General features: G+C 42.6%; 1 protein-coding gene across 4 annotated transcripts in view; it reads right to left on the bottom strand.

The window, feature by feature from the left end:
- Positions 1-2,970: 2,970 nt before the first annotated feature.
- Positions 2,971-23,316, bottom strand: part of LOC141105736 (pancreatic lipase-related protein 2-like) — a 176,536-nt gene continuing 156,190 nt past the window's right edge. For all 4 annotated transcript variants that reach the window (XM_073595806.1, XM_073595807.1, XM_073595803.1 and 1 more), the window contains 2 exons: positions 8,395-8,562; positions 2,971-3,181 (listed from right to left, as the gene is read on the bottom strand). In XM_073595806.1, the coding sequence (XP_073451907.1) occupies positions 3,100-3,181; positions 8,395-8,562 (250 nt within the window). In that variant the 3' untranslated portion in view covers positions 2,971-3,099. The remainder of the gene's footprint in view (positions 3,182-8,394; positions 8,563-23,316) is intronic.

Below are 23,316 nucleotides of genomic sequence, written 5' to 3' on the forward strand. Positions count from 1 at the left end.
TAGCGCAGCAGTCATCCATCTTTATTATTGGATACTATTAAGATAGTATTGCACTGGTAGTTTTTTTTTTTTATAGGTGAGTACGAGTACCGACACTTTTGGCCAACAAGTACTCGCCGGTACCGATACTTTTCAAAACGATTGGCGTCAATACATAATAAATTGGCGCAAATCGCACTGCAAAGAATTGCATGCGATATACTATAGCACAGCACATTATTTATTCATTCATAGTTTTAGGTTTAGGATCATTTCAAAGGAAATCTATGAATACAGTGCAGGGTCTATATAAAAGTACATGTATACCTATATAGCACCTCCTTACCCTCCAGAGGCTATTAGGCACCTCCAGAGGTCAGGTGGGCTGACATTTCACTTATGGTTGCATTTTTGCACATGTGCTGGATCTCAATTAAAGATGGTGGAGAAGAGGGGAGGGAGAGCTATTGCTTTAAGCAAGTCTTCATAATGTTCTACGCTTTGAAGGAATACAAAGAAATACGTTTCTTTTTCCACAGATAGTGTATATTTTTTGCAGTTCTCCTTTTAGTCCTCTAGGTGGTGGTTACGGGGATCCACTAGTGGGCATCCAAATTGCTGCAGAGGCCCAGGACCCGTGTGACCTTATTTAGAACAGTCCAAGCAGCACAGAATGATGAACTATGGGGGACAAAAAAAAAACAAAAAAACACTCCCAATGGATTAACCACTTGCCGCCCACCATATAGCAAAATGATGTCGGCAAAGTGCTTGTGATATTCTTACCGGACGTCATATGTCGTGGTCAGGATAACAAGGCGCTGCATTCCCACGGGGGCACGCATTGCGGCGATCATTGTTGCGGCGTGTCAGTCTGACACACTGCAACTCTGATCTAGGTAAAGAGTATCTGACGGAGACTCTTTACCACGTGATCAGCTGTGTCCAATCACAGCTGATCACGATGTAAACAGGAAGAGCTGTTTATCGGCTTTTCCTCACTCGCGTCTCAGATGCGAGTAGAGAAGAGCCGATCGGCGGCTCTCCTGACCAGGGGGGGTCTGTGCTGATTGTTTATCAGCGCAACCCCCCCTCGGATGCCCACCCAGGACCACCAGGGATACCACCAGGACCCCCAGGGATGGCCACCATTGATGACCACCAGGTATGGCATTCTTGGTGGCCATGGGTGCCCATACATGATGCCAATGTGTGCCCACACATGATGCCAATCAGTGCCCACCAGCAATACCTGCAAGTGCCTCCTAATCAGTGATGCCAGTCAGTGCCATCTATCAGTGTCAATCAGTGCCACTCAGTGTCCATCAGTGTGTTGGACAAGTGTTAGGGATTTTTTTTTTTGGGGGGGGGGGGGTTGACTGGGGTAGGCAGAATTACGTTTTTCTTTAAGGCCCCTTTCACACTTGTGTGACCTGAAAGTCGCGTAATTTTTCTGCGGTTTTTTTTTGCCATGGTTTTGATGCGACTTCAAGCAATGCCTTTGTTGAGGTCTAAGGACCTCAAATTGCATCAAAGTAGGACCAAAGTAGTGCAGGGACTACTTTCTAGTCACTGCAACTTGAAGTTGCATAGATATAAATGGTACTGTTTGGAAATCATGCGTTACGACTTGTCATGCGACTTTGCAGTCTCAAATCGCAGGACAAGTTGTGAAAGGGGCCTAAGGTAAGTTTATATGAAATAAGCATAATGCTCAGAGGTTTGTAAAAAATATTATATTGCTACTAACAAATTCTTTTATAACATTGTAGATATGTCTCACATACACTATCTCCTGAAGAAGCAGCCTGATAATCTGGGAAACATGTTGATTCTGACCTCATCCCACTGCAAGAATTGCCTGTTATGGTGCGAAAATGATGAATTATCTCAGGAACGTAGAAATATGTAAAAATTAGCTGGTGGGTAAGGGAGGATGTCCATATATGAATGTATTTATTCATTTTGCAAAGTGCTGCACAAAATGCTGGCCCTCTATTAAAACCCTGTATAATAATAATAATAATAATATCTGTTATATATGGTCTGCATATGTAACCTCAACATATGCTGTCATGAGTAATATATATATATATATACATATATATATATATATATATATGAAATTCTAGGATTTACAAAAAAGAAAAAGACAATATAAGATATTTTTACATATTTGTTAGTTGTATTTGTGACATCCTAAAAATCCCATTGCAATATATTGTCAATGTGGTTCTCTATTCATATGGGGATGTGGTGTATAGACAATTTCTCAGTCTATTACGCCTAAAATTTTACATATGCAGGGTTTAATTTTAGGCAATTTACTCTTCTTAGTAGAGCTGCACAATTTTACATGATCGGTGTAAAAACATCATGATTCTCTCACGATTCTCGCGACGTAAAATCTTTCACAAAAAAAAAAAAATGGGCTAACTTTACTGGTTAGTTTTTTTAAATTCATTAAAGTAATAATTTTTTTTTAAATTGCATTTGAAAGACTGCTGCGCAAGTACAGTGTGATATAAAATATTGCAACAACCACCATTTTATTCTCCAGGGTGTCCACTAAAATATATATAGAATGTTTGGGGGTTCTAAATAATTTTCTAGCAAAAAAAAAAAATGGTTTAGTGTTTAAGTGGTTAAACTTTTTTCACTTTCACACAAAGTCTATTTCTATTGACAAATTGTTACAATGTTTATAATTAAGTTCAACTGATAAAGAATGTTTTGATTATGGGCAGACTGCAGTTTTTCTCTTCCTTTCTTTTGAGGGCTGTGGCTTCAGAAGAGCAGAGAGAATTCTTTGCATAGAAAGAATTGTGAAACACTTTAGTCAAGATCGCGATAACGATTCTTGACGATTAATTGTGCAGCTCTACTTCTTAGTAAATGATACAGTGTGTGTGTGTGTGGGGGTGGAAGTAGCATCTGCAGTATGCAATATGCCATACATAATATAACATAATGACATGGAACAAGACTGACTGAGCTGAAAATAAAAATGATTTAATAAGTTTTGAAGGAATAGAAAGAAAGAAGTTTTTTTAACACGGATACTATTTATTTTTTGCAGTTCTCCTTTCAGTCCTCTAGATGGTGGTTAAGAGGGTCCAACTAGTGGGCATCCAGATCTCTGCAGGGGCCCAGGACCTGTGTGACGTTATCCAGAACTGTCCCAGTAGCACAGAATGACGATCTATAGGGGACAAAAAATAAATAAATCTGTATTCACGAAACTCAAAGGAAAATATGAAAATATTCCATGTCCTCTCCAATTCTCAAAGTGCCAAACAGATCTCTAATGACATGGAACACAGGCTTGTGAGGCCAATGTGTGTTTAAAGAGCATTTTATAGATATAAGGGGCAGAAATGTTATGTAAGGGTTGAGGCCAAATTTAGATGGTCATTTGACATCACTCATGATCCCATCTAGCCATCACACACTTTGCAGTTTAATTAAAGCGTTTGTTAACCCCCCCCAAAAAATATGCTGCTCCTGTCCCTTTATTGTAAAAGCTGCAGCTAGGTGCCTTTGCTTTTTGCCTTACTTCTCTGTATCTCACTTATTACTATTGTATAATACCTGTGTGATCCTGCCAGCTCCTGTCTTCCCCCTGAGAACAGACCACTATTATCATGGCTGCTGAGCCAAGATACCATGGTCTAAATGCGTGTCTGCATCAATCGCAGGTCTCCTCTCCTCTCTGCCTGTTTTCAGCTCCCCCTCCCTCTGCCTGTCAACATTTAGCCAGGCACCTCTCCTCTCCTCCTACACATTGCATTGATGGCCAAAGGGAGGAAGATAAGAGATTCCTCTTCTGACATATCTTGCATATGTCTACTCAGCTCCCTCTGCTCAGATATGGAGATGAAATAGGACAATTGATAGAGCTAAAAAATGCTAATAAAAGGCATTTACACAAAAAAAAAAAAAAAAAAAGATGCTGCAATGCTTAGGGAAACATGTACTGTCTGCCTGATTAATTGGGGGCAATTGGGTTAACAACCACTTTACAGTGGTGGTCAGAATGCCACCATGTTGCCCCTAATGTAGTTGAAAGACCACATAAAATGTGCATGTTTGGTGACATGAGAGGGTTTGTTCCTTGTAGAAGGTGCCAGGTGTGTAAATGTGTGGGTAGAAACAGCAAAAAAAGGAAAACATTTACATTCAAAACTACTAAGAAGTCTTATGAAATAACACAACTAATAACCTGCTCCACCACCTATGTGGTTTACCTACTATGGTGCCCGCATGGTAAGCAATATGTTGGCAGAACCACATGGACACTGCAGAAAAGAATAGGTTAGCACACAGCTAACATTTAAAAGGATACCGGTCACAGCCTTTCTAAACATTATGCCCTTTGTTATAATAAGGTTCCCGCTTAAGAGTAGTGGGTATAGATACATATAAATCACACTGGAGGGGGAGTGATAGGTTCCAGGGGTTAACTTGTTTGGAAACAAGATGGGTATTTGATCTAAAGTCCTACACTCCCTATGGATTAAATAATGGGTGGGATTTGAATAGCTTCATCAACAATAGTTGAATGTAATTTTATTTTGTTTTTAGTTTTTAATTATATGATATACTGTATGTGCAATTAATAATGTTTTTTAACCATTTAAATAGATTGTAATGAATGTAGCCACCGCATCCCAGCTTATATAGAATGATATTTGTCAACTAGGAGTAAAATTAAATCTTGACCACTAGATGGGGCTGAATGGGTTTTATTTAATTTTTAGGCCCATTAGTATTAATGTTTTATAAACACACTATACAGGGGTGACTTTTATTATTAAAGCGGAGTTCCGCTTAAAAAAAAAAATTAAAAGTCAGCAGCTACAAATACTGCAGCTTCTGACTTTTAATAATCGGACACTTACCTGTCCCAGGGTCCAGCGAAGCCCTGCTTGTCTCGCCCTCCGCTCGGCGGCGCCGGCATTGTAACTGTGTGCGCCTGGCTGTGGCTTCACACTTGGGCACCCACTGCGCATGCGCGAGCCGCGCGCTGTGACTGGCCGCGCAACCATCTGGGACCTGTGACGTGTCCCAAATGATTGCCTAGAGGAAGGGGGGAGAGCTGATCTCTTTTCCTGAAGTGACGTCAGGAGCCCAGGCGCTGAAGGAGGCAAATTACGAGGGACCCCCTAGCAACAGGCATTAAGAGGTGAGTAAAAAAGAAAATTTTCTCCAAATGTTTTTTTTTTATGCACATTAATGACATTTTTTTTGGGTGGAACTCCAGGTTAAGGAGAATTAGCGACCACTATTTTATATATATTTTACTTTTTTTTTATTTTATTGGTTGTTAATGGTGGTAGCTTGGATGAGGAGGTGGCGGCACTCACAAGTTCAGATTGTTAATTAGACAATATTGGATGAAACACATGTCAGGGGAGAGCCTGTGCTGATGTCATTGCGCGCGCTGGAGCCAGAAACCAGCAGTACCACATACAGTTTGATGTTCTTATTTTGCCGCAGATATTTTGAGTAAATAAACATTGATTCTTTTTTTATAAATCCTATGGTTTTTACATTATTGGAGGCTGTTATTTGCTTATTTTGCTGGACTGTCATCTTGGGAGCAAAAGAAGATACTTGGTTCCATATGGTTGGATGATTCATTATTTCAACGTTTACACACCTCTGTGTTCTTACAGACCACCTATAATTTGGGGCCTTTTGATCCAGTAAAAGGCTTTGTGGTACTTGGTGGTGGGATTCACTGGTGGCATTCTACACAAGGATTTTCTGGATAGATGATTAGGACTGTTTTTTACATTTATGTTACACATATATGGATTATTTTGATTTTGTTATCACTAGTGGTTTTGATGACATTTATTAGTGAATGTTTTTATACATATTTAAACCATTTAAAGGTACAACAAAACAATATTGTCAGTAACTTTTTTTTTTGTGTTTTTGAGTGCGGTTGTACAAGTTCAGGTGATTGGGTTTTTCTTTTTGTATAAATGCCACCATTACAGACAGTTAAAATGATCATTGGTGTCGTGCTGCAAAGTCGTGTTGGATCCAGAATTATGCAAGCACCATCGGATGGGAGGTCAATCTGCCACAGCTCAACACAGCTGTCAATCTGCCACAGCTGTTATATTTGCACCAATCCTTCATGATTGATATTTGTTGCTAATAGTAACCCCTTTTTTTAGCCCGCCTCTATTGGGCTAAATCCCCTCCCCCCTTTTTCCTATATGCCAATGGTTACAGCAACAATACCCCAACGGGTGAAGGATTTAACACTGGTCATTTAATGTACTTGACCGTGTACTAGTGGTATACTTGCGTGTTCCCCCTTCCCCCTTTTTTCCCTGGGTTTAATATTCTCAAGGAACCCCTAGCATCCTCAGGATCAGTGGTCGCCAAACTTTCAGACTTCACAGACCCCTAAATCCACATTTCTGAATAGTGCGGACCACTAACATGAATTTGACATGCCCTACACACACAATGCTCCGGTTCTCTGCCCCCCTCACTCTGCATCACACTGCTGCCTTACACAGACTCATAATTAAATCACACCTCCTTATCCATCCATGTGCTCGAGCTCTGTGCTCCCTCCCACAGTCTGTGATTAGGAAGCCCCCTCCTTCACCTCCCTTTCTCTGCACTACTCCCGGCGCCTCCCTCTGAGTTCACAGGAGCCAGAACTACAGAGGAGGCATCGGTTATCAATGCGCGCTGACAGTATTGACTGTTAGCCTGCACTGAGAACAACACTGGAAACAACATTGGGCAGTATAAATCCACCACAATGTTGATTTGCGGCAGAACCCCTGGGGACCACCAAAATGTTCTCATGGACCACTGGTTGGCTACTGCTACTCTGCAAGAACCCTAGGATTTCACTGAATCCTAAATGAGAATGACTGTTTTACACCCTTTATTACTTAGAATTGTATACATTGTATCCACTTGTCTTACTTCCATTAGAAATCTAAAAATAAGAAGTTTATTCCACATTTTAGAATAGTGGGTGGGGTCATGCCAATCGCTCTTTCTTTCTCATCCATTAAAAGGCACAGGGGTTTCTAAATCCTTCTTTCCTTTTTTTTTGGCTTACACTAAATGGATCTCAAATGCTTGGATTCAGGTTTCCAAGGGCTACAACGTGAAGTTTCACTCCCTCCCTTCTCCTCAATTTCTCACCTTCATCCTTCCATTGTCATAAAATAAATGAGCAGATCTCAATCAAGCCCTTTTGGATCATCTGAACATAGAAAGCATTGCTCCAGTTCCTGTAGTAACATGGTTTCTAGGATGTATGGCCAGCCATCCCAATGTGGATCTCAAAATCTCAATGTCTTCAGTCTACTCTAGAAATCCTACAGGGAATCCACTTTGTTTATCTTTGTATCCCTGCATAAAGAAACCTTCAAGGATGAGTACCTACCTATTTCCAACTTTCCAGCGTATTACACTTTACTTTGCTGTGAGGCACCTACTTGATCAATTCGGGGCCCTACACTTCTGTACCTCAGATGTTCCTTAACATGCTGGAGCCAGTTTTAGCCCGCTTGCATCCTTATGGCATCCCCACTGATACCTAAATGACCTTTGGTTGAGGGAAAAATTGGTGCAGGCTCTGATGGACAACATGGCTTTGACTGTCCAGAAATTACAGCAGTTTGGATGGATCCTGAAGGTTCTGAGCTCATCGCTGGAAGATCTGCCAATTTGTGTGATGACACAGGAAGGATGGAGGTGGAAAATCAAGGAGGAATTAGGGAGCAAACCTTCAGTTTTTGGCCCTTGGAAACCATTTCTTCAACACAAGCATTGGAAATGTACATTTTATAAGCAAAAAATTAAGATGTTAGACTGGGGTTGATTTACTAAAACTGGAGAGTGAAAAATCTGGTGCAGCTGTGCACTGCAGCCAATCAGCTTCTAAGCTGTTTTGAGTTTTGTATTGGAATTAAGATATGTAGATACATTTTGTTCTAAGGAGGATCCATGAGCTTTACATTGGAGACTTTTTTATTCCTTTTGGCCCCCTTCATCATAACATCTGATTATACTTCATGGAGCAATTAAAATGGCCTTACACTAGTAGATTCTCGAACAATTGTTCATATGAACATTTGAATGAAAATTCTCAGGTCATTTGATGACTTGACAAATGAAATTTGAAAATACTTCAAAACTTAGTTTGCTTTTAACAATCGATTTTGGAATGAATGGACTTTTACAAACCAAAATCCCATACGCTGTTGGAAAGTTGTTTATTTGAGAAAGGTTTCCCATCTTGCTCTTTCAAATTTTCTTAATATAATTCTACTAGTGTATGACCAGCTTAAGTTTTTTGTCTTCCAGCTGCCTCTAACCCAGTTAGCTCCGGTTTCTCTCTGATGCACAATATTGTAAATGGCTTACATGGTTCCATCTTCTCCAGTTTGCATGTCGATCCTGGCTGCTCCCAGCTGCTTTTTGAAGATGTTCAATAGCATTGGGGTCCAGTAGAATGTCACACGATCTAATGGATGCAGCTTAACCGTAGAATCAATAAACTTAGAGTAGGTGTCTCCAGGGACCAATCTTCCACTACAAAAGGGAAAAAAAGGAAAAGACTAAAATTTATGATTTCTTGTTATCAATCTTCTTTTTTTTTTTTTTTTTTTTTTAATAAAAAAAAAAAAAAAAGTATGATTTTTTAATGGTAAATGATTATAAAAAAATACCACACACACACACAGTATCTCACAAAATTGAGTACACCCCTTACATTTTTGTGAATATTTTATTATATCTTTTCATGTGACAACACTGAAGAAATTATACTTTGCTGAAATGTAAAGTAGTGAGTGTACAGCTTGTATAACAGTGTCAATTTGCTGTCCCCTCAAAATAACTCAACACACAACCATTAATGTCTAAACCGCTGGCAACAAAAGGGAGTACACCCCTAAGTGAAAATGTCCAAATTGGGCCTAAAGTTCAATATTTTGTGTGGCCACCATTATTTTCCAGCACTGCCTTAACCCTCTTGGGAATGGAGTTCACCAGAGCTTCACAGGTTGCCAAGGGATTCCTCTTCCACTCCTCCATGACGACATCACGGAGCTGGTGGATTTTAGAGACCTTGCGCTCCTCCACCTTCCATTTGAGGATGCCCCATAGATGCTCAATAGGGTTTAGGTCTGGAGACATGCTTGGCCAGTCTATCACCTTTACCCTCAGCTTCTTTAGCAAGGCAGTGGTCGTCTTGGAGGTGTGTTTGGGGTTGTTATCATGTTGGAATACTGCCCTGCGGCCCAGTCTCTGTAGGGAGGGGGTCATCCTCTGCTTCAGTATGTCACAGTACACATTGGCATTCATGGTTCCCTCAATGAACTGTAGCTTCCCAGTGCCGGCAACACTCATGCAGCCCCAGACCATGAAACTCACATCACCATGCTTGACTTGTGGAGATTTTGAATATTCATATTTATATCAAGGAGCTTCAAGGGAACCATTATGAGGACTTTCTAATTAGAATGCCCTGTTTTGTGTATATGTATATGTATATATATATATATATATATATATATATATATATATATATATATATATATATATATATATTTATTAAATTGATTAAGGTATATGGGTATATATATGTGTATGTTTTATAGGAACATGTGTGCTAGAAGGTGGGCCTATTTACTGTTTTTGGTATCTCAAACACACCAACGTGTTGGTCTACTGTCTGCATAGCAACTAAGTTACCCTATTGTTTGTAGAGATGGCCATTTCAGACTTAGTGGCTCTACCTGATCACAAGTCCTTGAAATGCTAATTTATGTTATATCAAAGAGGGCTGACTGTTGTAAATCAAGAGATAAGGCTTAACACAGGTAATCGGGTTTTCAGACAGACAGGCACCGGAGATAGCCTCTTGCTTAGGTGGGAAGCATGATGACAAACTAGAATTGAACTTACAGCCAATAAGAATTTCATGCAATGCTGGGCCAATGACAAGGTTCCGGGGGGGGAGGGGAGGACCTGGATTGGTGGGAATAGGGGCAGAGGGGGGGGGGGGGTATAAAAGACAGTACAGAGAGCTACACACTCTCTCTTCCTCTCGGTGTGCCCCCCCCACTGATAGCATGTGTATGACCATTGTAACAATATTTTGTATCATTGGTAACTTCTTTGTTTTAAGGTTTTATCCTCCACATTATATTTGGTAATCTCTAACGTTTCTTTTCTGCATAAATAAATGTAATTGTTTATCTGTTCGCACCGTTATCGTTTGTTTTTAATTCTTATGTAGACAAAGGTTAGGCTTTAATCACTTTTTTATGTATCGTTAAGCATATAAGTGAGGTAGGTAAACATAGCCTTGTCAGACTGTAGGCAAGACAGTCTTTGTACTCCTCACCTGGTTGCCGCCACACACACTTGACACTATCTGAATCAAATACGTTTATCTTGGTCTTATCAGACCACAGGGCATGGTTCCAGTAATCCATGTCCTTAGTCTGCTTGTCTTCAGCAAACTGTGGGCTTTCATGTGCATCATCTTTAGAAGAGGCTTCCTTCTGGGAACGACAGCCACGCAGACCAATATGATGCAATGTGCGGCGTATGGTCTGAGCACTGACAGGATGACACCCCACCCCTTCAAGCTCTGCAGCAATGCTGGCAGCATTCCCAAGACAACCTCTGGATATGACGCTGAGCACGTGTAAACTTCTTTGGTTGACCATGGAGAGGCCTGTTCTGAGTGGAACCTGTCCTGTTAAACCGCTGTATAGTCTTGGCCACCGTGCTGCAGCTCAGTTTCAGGGTCTTTGCAATCTTCTTATAGCCTAAGCCAGTGATGGCGAACCTTGGCACCCCAGATGTTTTGGAACTACATTTCCCATGATGCTCAACTACACTGCAGAGTGCATGATCATCATGGGAAATGTAGTTCCAAAACATCTGGGGTGCCAAGGTTGGCCATCACTGGCCTAGGCCATCTTTATGTAGAGCAACAATTATTTTTTTTTCAGATCCTCAGAGAGTTCTTTGCCATGAGGTGCCGTGTTGAACTTCCAGTAACCAGTATGAGAGAGTAAGAGCGATAACACCAAATTTAACACACCTGCTCCCCATTCACACCTGACACATGATACCGGAGAGGAAAAATGGCTAATTTGGCCCAATTTGGACATTTTCACTTAGGGGTGTACTCACTTTTTTGCCAGTTGTTTAAACATTAATGGCTGTGTGTTGAGTTATGTTGAGGGGACAGCAAATATACACTGTTATACAAACTGTACACTCACTACTTTACATTGTAGCAAAGTATAATTTCTTCAGTGTTGTCACATGAAAAGATATAATAAAATACTTACAAAAATGTTAGGGGTGTATCTCTTTTGTGAGATACTGTATATGTGTGTGTATATATATATATATATATATATATATATATATATATATATATATATATAAAACGACGGGACACGTTTTCCAATGCAAAAATGTATTTTTATCTGATAGCTCTTCAAGGCATAACAATATAATGCATAATGCGCATAATGCATAACCCGGAGTACAGGCCAAGGGAACATGAAGTAAACATGACGTAAAAACAACATTTTTGGGCAAAAAAATGGTTACTTTCCTTGCCTGAATTGTATCCAGTGCAATTTATTAATGAAAGGTGATCACTATACACATCCTGGCAACGGTGAGAGGGTCATGGTGAAAAGGTTTTCACACATCAGTCCTCCTATGTAATTTACATTTTAACATGCCCTTGCAACTTAATATACGTTGGAGAGACCACTCAAAAAATTAAAGACGGCGGGTTGTCCTTCCCTGACATAACCAAATATTATCAAGCAGCCCAATTACGAGCCCTGGCTTCCTGGTTTACCCAACGCTCCTATAACAAGTGGACAGAAATTGAAAAACTATGGATGGCACCGGTCCACCCGAACAGTATGTTATGGAATGCGATGGCGAAGGTAGACCCCTCCCAGCTCCTGGGCCCCATGCTTCACCTCAACACGCTCTGGCGTAGATTGTCATGAACCCACAAACTATGCTCCGAGAGATCAGCCCTTACGTCTTTTCTATATAACCCCAAATTGCCCGCAGGTCTCACTCATCAGATGTCCTCCCCGTGGGCGACCAGAGACCTGTTCCATTTTGGCCACCTAGTCCACCCATGCAATCGCAGGCTACTCTCCTTTGCGGAGCTTCAAAAAAAATATGGCATCCCAAGGCAGGCATTCTATGGATACCTGCAAATAAGACACTATGCCCAATCCATTGCTCCGGACCTACAATTCTCAACTCCAACTATGTTTGAAGGCCTGATATTGGAAGGCTCGGCTAGACGAGGGCTGATCTCTGACATATACCAAATATTGAATTCCTACAGTTTCCTAGACCAGGGCAAGCACACATACATGCTCCGCTGGGAGAAGTACCTAGGCGAGGAGATACCGGAAAACACATGGCAGGTGATCTGGTCCCAGGCAGCCAAGAGTTCACTTTGTACTTTGTATAAGGAGAACGCATATAAAATTCTTTTGTTCTGGTATATGACGCCTGATGTACTCCGAGCCATCTACCCTTCCAGTTCGGACAGATGTTGGCGATGCCACAAGGATAGAGGGACCCTATACCATATTTATTGGTCATGCCCTAAAATAGTCCCGTTCTGGACGGAAGTCCATCTACTACTGACTCGCTTGCTGGGGGTGAGGGTGCCCTGGACTCCGAAATTATTTCTTCTTGGGGTGTCTGGGTTGAATATACCCCACCACTCCAGGAAACTACTAGGCCATGTAATCACGGCGGCGAGGTGCCTGGTCGCCCTGCGCTGGAAAAAACAGACCCCTCCCACTCAAACAGATCTCTACACCAGAATAAAGGATATAGAACTTATGGAAAAAATGACAGCCCGTTTACGGGATAGACTGGAAACACATGACAAGGTTTGGAAAGACTGGCACAGGCGGGAGGACCCACCCTAGGCTGGCGGCAGAGCCCCCCCCCCCCCCCCTCCTACATTCCTTTTTCTCTCTCTTTCTCTTTTTACTATCCCTTTCCTTAATGTTGGACTATGTCCAGAACAAAATAGATACTTGTTGGTTGACGAACTTTGCGGATGAAGAATCTATTACATCTCTACTTCATCTAGACGAATATATCCTACTGTTTACTGAATACCAGTTTGAATGTCTACCAAATGTATTTTGTATTGAGCAAACTACAATTCTTTTGTATTTTTATACACCTGTGACTAATAAAAACTGTTATTTGAAAAAAAAAAAAAAAAAAATTCAGGATTGCTTGTCTCTATGGTTTGTTGGCACTCTATTAAAAATGAATGGGCTGACTTAATACAATACTTGTTAACACACAAAATGACACACATTATAGAGACACTCTGACTTTTTCCTATTCAAGATGGAGTAACACTGCCTGTGAAAAGGCCCTCTAGTGTTTTGACTTTAATGGATATTGTGTCTCAGTTTCACTGAAAAACATTTAGCCAGTTGTATTTCATTTATGCTAATGCTAAATGACCAATTGTCATATATGGTGAAAAACGTAGGCTAGCTGGGCTACTGGGATGGAAATATAACTGAACATCAAATGAACATGTAATGACACTGTACCATATTGCTGAATGTACAGTAATTATGCATTACTGTTCTGAGTTGAAACTTTCAATAAAATCGTATTGAAAAGAAAAGGTTAAAAAAAAAAAAAAAAATTAAAGACAGGATTGCCCAGGCATTCCAGGCATTTTCTTGAACAGGGACACGAGGTTCCAGATCTGAGATTCATGGTCTTAGAGGAAATACTCAGAGATCGGAGAGGGGGTGACAGGATTTTAAAACCAAAACAAAGTACGGTGGATAAATAAATTAAGGTCCCTGCACCCTGAGGGAATGAATAGGGATTACGATTTATACCTTTTTTAATGAAGATTGTGAAAGGTAAATTTCATGCTTCTTTACAGGTTGAACGGAACAACACAGGACAGGAAATCTGGAATGTATTTGGAGATGGGCTATGGCTGACAGACAGTCTAAAGAGAAATAGAGATTTGGTTTTCGTTTGTTTTTTCTGTTTTTCTTCTGATCCTTCCATGATGATTGACTAATCTGTAGTGTAAATATGTACAGGAACTGATTCTTCCTCCTGTACCGGGAGTTGAATAATTAGATGAGTAATGGGCATACACTAGTAATGTTTAGATTTAGTTTGTATTAGGATTTAAGTTTGGGGAGGGTTAATTTTTTATTTATTTTTTAACAAGAAAAATGTTTATTCAAATCTTTAAATTACAAGTGATTAACATACACAATCAGTATTGTTTACGTTACAGTGTGGATTACTACAGAAAACAGTTTGTTTTTATCCAAAGGATGAGTAAGGATGAGTAATTAGATGAGTAATGGGCATGCACTAGTAATGTTTAAATTTAGTTTGTATTAGGATTTAAGTTTGGGGAGGGTTACATTTTTATTTATTTTTTAACAAGAAAAATGTTTATTCAAATCTTTACATTACAAGCAATGAACATACACAATCATTATTGTTTACATTACAGTGTGTATTACTACAGAAAACAGTTTGTTTTTATCCAAAGGAGAGAGGGGAACTAGACCTTGTCATTACAGTGGGATAGTGGTTCAATAGGTATACATTCCAACATGGTTACAGAAGGAGGTCCTGGGGGGAGTGGAGGAGGGGCTATGGGACCTCAAATGAATGGACAGACTACATATTGTACAGGAGTATTAGCAGGCAAGACAACAAACCAACAATTTATTATTGCGGTACAACTTCAACTTCAAGGCCCAGATCGTCATCTACTATCTCCGAGACCCAAGCGTCTATGCATCCTGACCATATTTTATCAAATTTGCTGGGGCAGTTCCTCTTAATATAGGTAATTCTATACAGTGGCAGAACAGAATTTAGAACAGAGCGCCAGGAGGACACTGTGGGAGTTGCAGCATCTTTCTAGTGGAGAAATATCTCCTTACGTGCATAGAATGTGGCATAGCTTAAAAACAACCTGGTGTGTCTGCCCTGAAAATTGGTATAGAAGATATTAAGCACATCAACTTTGGGTCAGATCCCAGGGTCAGGGAGGTTATCCGGTTAAGGCTATCCAGAGTCCCTGACCAATAAGCATCAAGGTGTGGGCAGGACCAGACCATGTGGAAGAAGAAGGCAGCCTGCAGGTCACATCTGGGACAGGGTAACGATGTCCCAGGGTTCATAAGTGTCAGTCTTCTTGGGGTGAAGAAGGCCTTGTGGAGGAACTTGACCTGCATAAAGCGGTCTCTGGCTGAGATCATATTGGTTACAAAGGTGGATATACAGGCGTCCCAGTCCTCCACAGTCAGGTCAGGAATGTCTACCCTCCATTTATCTAAGATTTTTTCAAATTATTTAGTGGGAGTTATGGATAGTCGGAAGTATAGGGAAGATAAGGGTTTGTCTAATATCTTGGCGATGAGTAATCCCTCTACAGTGTCTGATGCTAGGGTGAGAGAAGGTGGGAACTGCTTCCGATATACATGGCAAAGTTGATAGTAGCGGAACAGCATCCACCCCGGCAACAGGTACGCCTTCCCTGAGGTCGGGGAACGATCGTAATTTACCACCGGAGACAATATGTTTGAGGTTCACTATACCTTTCCCTGCCCAGACCTGTGGGTCGGGAACTTTGTTCATATGCGGGAGATTTGGGTTACCCCATGGGGGAATGTGGGGGGAAAATGTCTAGGGGTAGATAAAGCGAGTCCTAGCCCTGTGCCACACCTAAATTGTTGTGCGCATCAGGTCTGTAATATCGGGATGAGATCTTGGTCCCCTGAAGACCAGGTTACTGAGGGAAGTGAATGACCCCATGATGCTTCCAAGGTTATCTTTGGGTTGTGAAAACCACCACCTGACTGTTACCAGGACCGCCGCCCAGAAGTAAGCCTGGAAGTCAGGTAGAGAGAGACCCCCCTGAGTGATGGGGAGCTGCAGGGTGGAGATGGCCAAACATTGGGGTCTTCCGTTCCATACAAAGGAGGATATAATACCTTTTAGTTTGGCAAAAAATGAGGCTGGGGGTATTAGGGGGGAGTTACGGAAGAAGTAGAGGAATTTAGGCAGGTATTCCATCTTAACTAGGTTCACTCTACCCACTGGCGAAAGAGGGAGTGACCTCCAGGCCACGCATTTCTGTGAAAAGGTCTTAAGCAGCGGCATGAGGTTCAGCTCGAAGTATGAGGACAAAGGAGTTTTAATTATCACCCCCAGAAATTTAAACTCGGATGTCCAGTTCAAGGGGGTATCTGCTGGGAGGTGTTGGCCTGGCGCGTGCAGCGAGAAAAGGAGTGACTTCCCCCAGTTGACCCTGATGCCTAAGAATGAGCCGAACACATCAACGATGTGAAGGGCTGGTGGGAGGGAGGAAATGTCTTTCAGGAAATAAAAGGCTATCGTTTATGTATAAGGATATTTTCTCAATGACCAGCCCCACCCCAATTCCCTTGACCGAGGGGTAGGATCTAATATCGGCCGCCAGAGGTTCCATGGCTAGAGCAAACAGGCCAGGGGAGAGTGGGCAACCCTGTCTAGTACTCCTGGTCAGGGGGAAAGGAGATGACAGTAAGGAGGGGTTTGGGTTCCTGGAGGACTGGGCCTACTTTTCAGTCGATAACCAGTACTATAGAAGGGACGGACTGCACCTAAATGAGGAGGGTGCAGATCAGCTGGGAATGAAGATGGCCAAAAAGTTAGAGGGGTTTTTAAACCAGGCGATAGGGGGGAGGGTCCAGAGGTAGAGATAGTTAGCGCTGAACATATTCCAGAGGGTAGTATTGGGGGCATTAGTGGTAGGTTGACCAAAGCACATAAACCCAAGGTAAGTATAGTAGCAAGTCCTAGTTGCAATCTCGGAACACCCAATAAGAGGATAATATGTGACCGGTCTAAACTACGTGGCATGTTCACCAATGCCAGGAGCCTGGCGGACAAGATGGGTGAACTAGAGATACTGTTGTACGAGGAGGATTTGGATTTTGTGGGAATTTCAGAGACTTGGGTCAACAGCTTTCATGATTGGCTGGCAAACACACCCTTTATCTCAAGGATAGAGGGTAAAAAAGGGGGAGGGGTATGCCTATATATCAAGAATAATGTACAAGTGAATGTGAGAGATGACATCACTAAGGGAGCTAGGGAGGAGGTGGAATCCTTATGGGGAGAGCTCCAAAGGGATAAAGCTAAGGGGAAAATACTGGGAGTATGCTATAGGCCCCCTAACCTGAGGGAGGAAGGGGAGACAGATCTCCTATCACAATTTGGATTAGCAGCTAGGATGGGAAGTATTATCATACAGGGAGATTTTAAATATCCAGACATAGACTGGGCGGAGAGAACCGCGCATTCATCTAAGGCTCGCCAGTTCCTAAATGTCTTGCAGCACAATTTTATGGGTCAGATGGTAGACGCACCAACTAGAAATAAAGCGTTACTGGATCTACTGATTACCAACAATGCAGACCTGATCATGGATGTGGAAATACGGGGCAATTAAGGTAACAGCGACCACAGGTCAATTGGCTTTAGTATAAATCACACAAATAGGAAACATAAGGGGAATACAAAGGCACTGAATTTCAAAAGAGCCAACTTCCCTAAACTATGAACCTTGATAGAAGGCATAAATTGGGATAAAATCTTACGAACAAAGAATGCGGAGGAGAGATGGGTTTGCTTTAAGAGCATATTAAATAAGGGCATTAGCCAATGCATCTCATTGGGTAAAAAATTTAAAAGAGCGAACAAAAGTCCTGGATGGCTTAACTCCAATGCAAAAATGCATATAAAAGCAAAGGAGAAGGCCTTCAAAAGATACAAGGTTGAGGGATCATCATCAGCATTCAGACATTATAAAGAATGCAACAAGAAATGTAAGGGTGCAATAAAGAGATAGAACATAAAAGACACATAGCGGAGGAGAGCAAAAAAAAATCCTAAGAAATTCTTTAAGTATGTAAACAGTAAAAAAGGGAGGACAGACCATATTGGCCCCATAAAGAATGAGGGAGGACATCTGGTTACAAAGGATGGGGAGATGGCAAAGGTATTGAATTTATTCTTCTCCTCAGTCTTCACAAGGGAACTGGGGGGCTTCAGTAACCAAAACTGCAGTGTTTATCCTCATGACACATCACAGGAAACACCTCCATGATTAACAGAGGATAGAATTAAAATTAGACTTGGGAAACTTAACATTAATAAATCACCGGGACCAGATGGCTTGCACCCAAGGGTACTTAGGGAACTCAGTCAAGTAATTGCGAGACCATTGTTCCTAATTTTTATTGACAGTATACTGACTGGAATGGTACCAGCTGATTGGAGAAAAGCCAGTGTAGCACCAATATTTAAAAAGGGCCCAAATTCCCTGGGAATTACAGACCAGTTAACCTAACATCAATAGTATATAAACTCTTGGAGGGGATGATAAGGGACTATATACAAGATTTTAGTAATGAGAACGGTATCATTAGCAGTAATCAGCATGGATTCATGAAGAATCGTTCTTGCCAAACCAATCTACTAACCTTCTATGAGGAGGTGAGTTGCCAGCTAGATAAAGGAAGGCCCGTAGACGTGGTGTATCTGGATTTTGCAAAAGCATTTGACACAGTTCCCCATAATTGTTTACTGTACAAAATAAGGTCCGTTGGCATGGACCATAGGGTGAATACATGGATTGAAAACTGGCAAAAAGGGCGAGTTCAGAGGTTGGTGATAAATGGGGAGTAGTCGGAATGGTCAGGGGTGGGTAGTGGGGTCCCACAGGGTTCTGGGCTGGGACCAATCCTATTTAATTTGTTTATAAACGACCTGGAGTAAACAGTAAACAGGATGGAGTAAACAGTTCAATCTCTGTATTTGCGGACAATACTAAGCTAAGCAGGGCAATAACTTCTCCGCAGGATGTGGAAACCTTGCAAAAAGATCTGAACAAATTAATGGGGTGGGGAACTACATGGCAAACGAGGTTCAATGTAGAAAAATGTAAAATAATGCATTTGGTTGGCAAAAATATGAATGCAATCTATACAATGGGGGGGGAGAACCTCTGGGGGAATCTAGGATGGAAAAGGACCTGGGGGTCCTAGTAGATGATAGGCTAAGCAATGGCATGCAATGCCAAGCTGCTGCTAACAAAGCAAACAGAATATTGGCATGCATTAAAATGGGGACCAAATCCAGAGATAAAACGATAATTCTCCCGCTCTACAAGACTCTGGTCCGGCCGTACCTAGAGTATGCTGTCCAGTTCTGGGCACCAGTCCTCAGGAAGGATGTACCGGAAATGGAGCGCGTACAAAGAAGGGCAACAAAGCTAATAAAGGGTCTGGAGGATATTAGTTATGAGGAAAGGTTGTGAGCACTGAACTTATTCTCTCTGGAGCTCTTAAGAGATGCTTGAGAGGGGATATGGTTTCAATATAGAAATGCCATACTGGTGACCCCACAATAGGGATAAAACTTTTTCAAAGAAGGGATTTTAACAAAACTCGTGGCCACTCATTAAAATTAGAAAAGAGGTTTAACCTTAAACTACGTAGAGGGTTCATTATTGTAAGAGCGGCAAGGATGTGGAATTCCCTTTCACAGGCGGTGGTCTCATAAGGGGGGCATTGATAGTTTCAAGAAACTATTAGATAAGCACCTGAACGACTGCAATATACAGGGATATACAATGTAATACTGAAATATAATCACACACATAGTTTGGACTTGATGGACTTGTGTCTTTTTTCAACCTCACCTACTATGTAATAGTGAGTTATTAGTGCGTATCTAATGAACCGAGGGCCAAATCCAAACTTACGCAAGACGGCCAAGAGGTAGCGCCACTCCACTGAGTCAAAGGCCTTCTTGGCATCTAGGGAGGGCACCACCTCAGGACCATCCCCCTCTGCCCTGGAGAGATGTGTGAGGAGGCATTGGCTGTTGACATCACTTCCCTACCTGGCATAAATCCGGATTTATCTGCATGTACCAGCGTGGTGATTACAGTGTTCAGTCGTCCAACTAAGACCTTAGCCAACAGTTTGGCATCTGCATTTAGCAGAGATATTGGCCGGTACGAAGAACACTGCTCCGGGGTCTTACCAGGCTTGAGAAGGACCACAATGATCGCCATAGTTGGGGGGAGACACTCCTCCTCCATGGCTGTTTGGAGCATGAGTCTGAAGGTGTGGAGCAACTTCTCCATATATGTTTTAAAAAGTTCAGCAGGGATGCCATCCGGACCTGGCATTTTACCATTTTGCAGAGAGGCCCCTGCCCTTTGAAAATCTTCCAGCGTAGTAGGGCCATCAAGTGCATCTCTGAAGGTAGATGTCAAGCAAGGCAGCTCTATCTCCTCCAGGTAAGCTGTTAGCTCCACATCCGTGGTTACCATTCGAAAGCTGTAGAGCTCTTGGTAGAACGATGCAAATCAGGCATTAATGGAAGTAGGGTCAGTTAGCAGCAACCCATCAGAGTCGCATATAGCGGATATAGTCACAGTCCACATTGGACTGTATAAATCTACCTTGTCAGTCAGGGTAGTTATGGCCTGCATGACCGCTTTAAAATAGCAGGCAGCCGTTCGGGCTCCTTGGCCTGGTTTTCTATTCGGGAAGGAGTTTTAGGTGAGGCCGCGGCCTTGCCTGCAATGTCCGGCGCTGCAGCCTTTTTTCGGGATTTTACCTGGGATTTTCGCCTGTGCATGCCCCGGAGAGGCTACTGAGCCTGGGGGAACACAGGAGTGCCGTTTGGTGTGGGTCTGCACCCGATAATTGTAGGATTCAGCGCCGGTCCTTGGGAGCTCAGACACTACACGTCTGCTCCCAGCGCCATTCCGGACACACCCCCCCCCATTCCGGAACTAATGGGATACACCTGTGAGGCTACACCCTGTGGTGTTGATATAAAAATATGAGGTTGTTAGATTATTGAACAAAGCCTGATGTGGTATGCTCGTAACTGTACAGTAGCGCATTATGCATTATATTGTTATGCCTTGAAGAGCTATCAGCTAAAAATACATTTTTGCATTGGAGAATATGTCCCGTCGTTTTTTTTATTGGATATTGGTGGAAAATTGGGAGCCGACCCTGACACTGAACTCCTGAAAAATAGAGGAACAGAGGAAGTAACTAGGGATTTTTGGTGCCGAAACCGATACCAAAAATAAATCTTTCTTGATCCCGAAAACTGAAACCGATACCCAAACAACACCGATACCGAAAGTGACTGTTTTTAAAAATATTTTTTATATAGGAGATGGTCAGCGACTGGGGACATGGTACAGGAGATGGTCAGAGACTGCAGACATGGTACAGGAGATGATCAGAGACTGGGGACATGGTACAGGATATGGTCAGAGACTGCAGACATGGTACAGGAGATGGTCAGAGACTGAGGACATGGTACAGGAGATGGTCAGAGACTGAGGACATGGTACAGGAGATGGTCAGAGACTGCGGACATGGTACAGGAGATGGTCAGAGACTGCAGAGATGGTACAGAAGATGGTCAGAGACTGAGGACATGGTACAGGAGATGGTCAGAGACTGAGGACATGGTACAGGAGATGGGCAGAGACTGAGGACATGGTACAGGAGATGATCAGAGACTGAGGACATGGTACAGGAGATGGTAAGAGACTGCAGACATGGTACAGGAAATGGTCAGAGAATGCGGACATGGTACAGGAGATGGTCAGAGACTGGGGACATGGTACAGGAGATGGTCAGAGACTGCAGACATGGTACAGGAGATGGTCAGAGACTGAGGACATGGTACTGGAGATGGTCAGAGACCGAGGACATGGTACAGGAGATGGTCAGAGACTGAGGACATGGTACAGGAGATGGTCAGAGACTGGGGACATGGTACAGGAGATTGTGAGAAACATGAGGATATGGTACTGGAGATGGTCAGAGACCGAGGACATGGTACAGGAGATGGTCAGAGACTGAGGACATGGTACAGGAGATGGTCAGAGACTGGGGCCATGGTACAGGAGATGGTCAGAGACTGGGGACATGGTACAGGAGATGGTCAGAGACTGGGGACATGGTCAGAGAGTCAGAGACTGCGGACATGATACAAGAGATCAATGCAGCCTCACCAGTGCCCGTCAGATGCAGCCAGCCAGTATCCCCAGTAGTGCAGCCAGTGTCCCCAGTAGTGCAGCCAGTGTCCCCAGTAGGGCAGCCAGTGTCATCAGTAGGGCAGCCAGTGTCCCCAGTTCAGCGTAGCCAGTGTCCCCAGTGCAGCATAGCCAGTGTCCCCAGTGCAGCATAGCCAGTGTCCCCAGTAGTGCAGCCACTGTCCCCAGTAGTACAGCCAGTGAAGGGAGAGGAGAGCCGCCGCCTGTTTGATTACACCCCCGGGAACATCACAGCTTTCATTTCAATAGCTGTGTGTTCCCCGCTGCGCGCCGTCACATACAGCCCCTCCCCCTTGTCCGGGGAACTTTGATAGAAGGATCACCCGTCCCAGGATTGGACGGGTAATCTGTCTATCAAAGTGCACGGACAAGGGGGAGGGGCGGTATGTGACGGCGCGCAGCGGGGAACACAGCTATTGAAATGAAAGCTGTGATGTTCCCGACGCTGTAATCAAACAGGTGGCGGCGGCTCTCCCCCCTTTCAATGATATAGGAAGTCCCCCTGATAGGCGGCACCAGGGGCGGGGGCGGAGCTCAGGCCCCGCCCCATTTTCGGCGCCAGTATCGGCAAAAATTCTCTTTCGGCTTTTTGCTGAAAGGGCCATTTTCGGCCGATATGTTTCGGTAGCCGAAATTTCAGTGCATCCCTAGAAGTAACCCACCCTATTTTTGGATATATATATATATATATATATATATATATATATATATATATATATATATACACACACACACACAGTACCTCATAAAAGTGAGTACACCCCTCACATTTTTGTAAATATTTTATTATATCTTTTCATGTGACAACACTTGTTACAATGTAAAGTAGTGAGTGTACAGCTTGTATAACAGTGTAAATTTGCTGTCCCCTCAAAATAACTCAACACACAGCCATTAATGTCTAAACCGCTGGCAACAAAAGTGAATACACCCCTAAGTGAAAATGCCTAAATTGGGCCCAAAGTGTCAATATTTTGTGATTTTCCAGCACTGCCTTAACCCTCTTGGGCATGGCGTTCACCAGAGCTTCACGGGTTACCACTGGAATCACGGAGCTAGAGGATGTTAGAGACCTTGCACTCCTCCACCTTCCGTTTGAGGATGTC

Source organism: Aquarana catesbeiana, linkage group LG08 (assembly GCF_042186555.1).
Source record: "Aquarana catesbeiana isolate 2022-GZ linkage group LG08, ASM4218655v1, whole genome shotgun sequence".
Taxonomy (NCBI): Eukaryota; Metazoa; Chordata; class Amphibia; order Anura; family Ranidae; genus Aquarana; species Aquarana catesbeiana.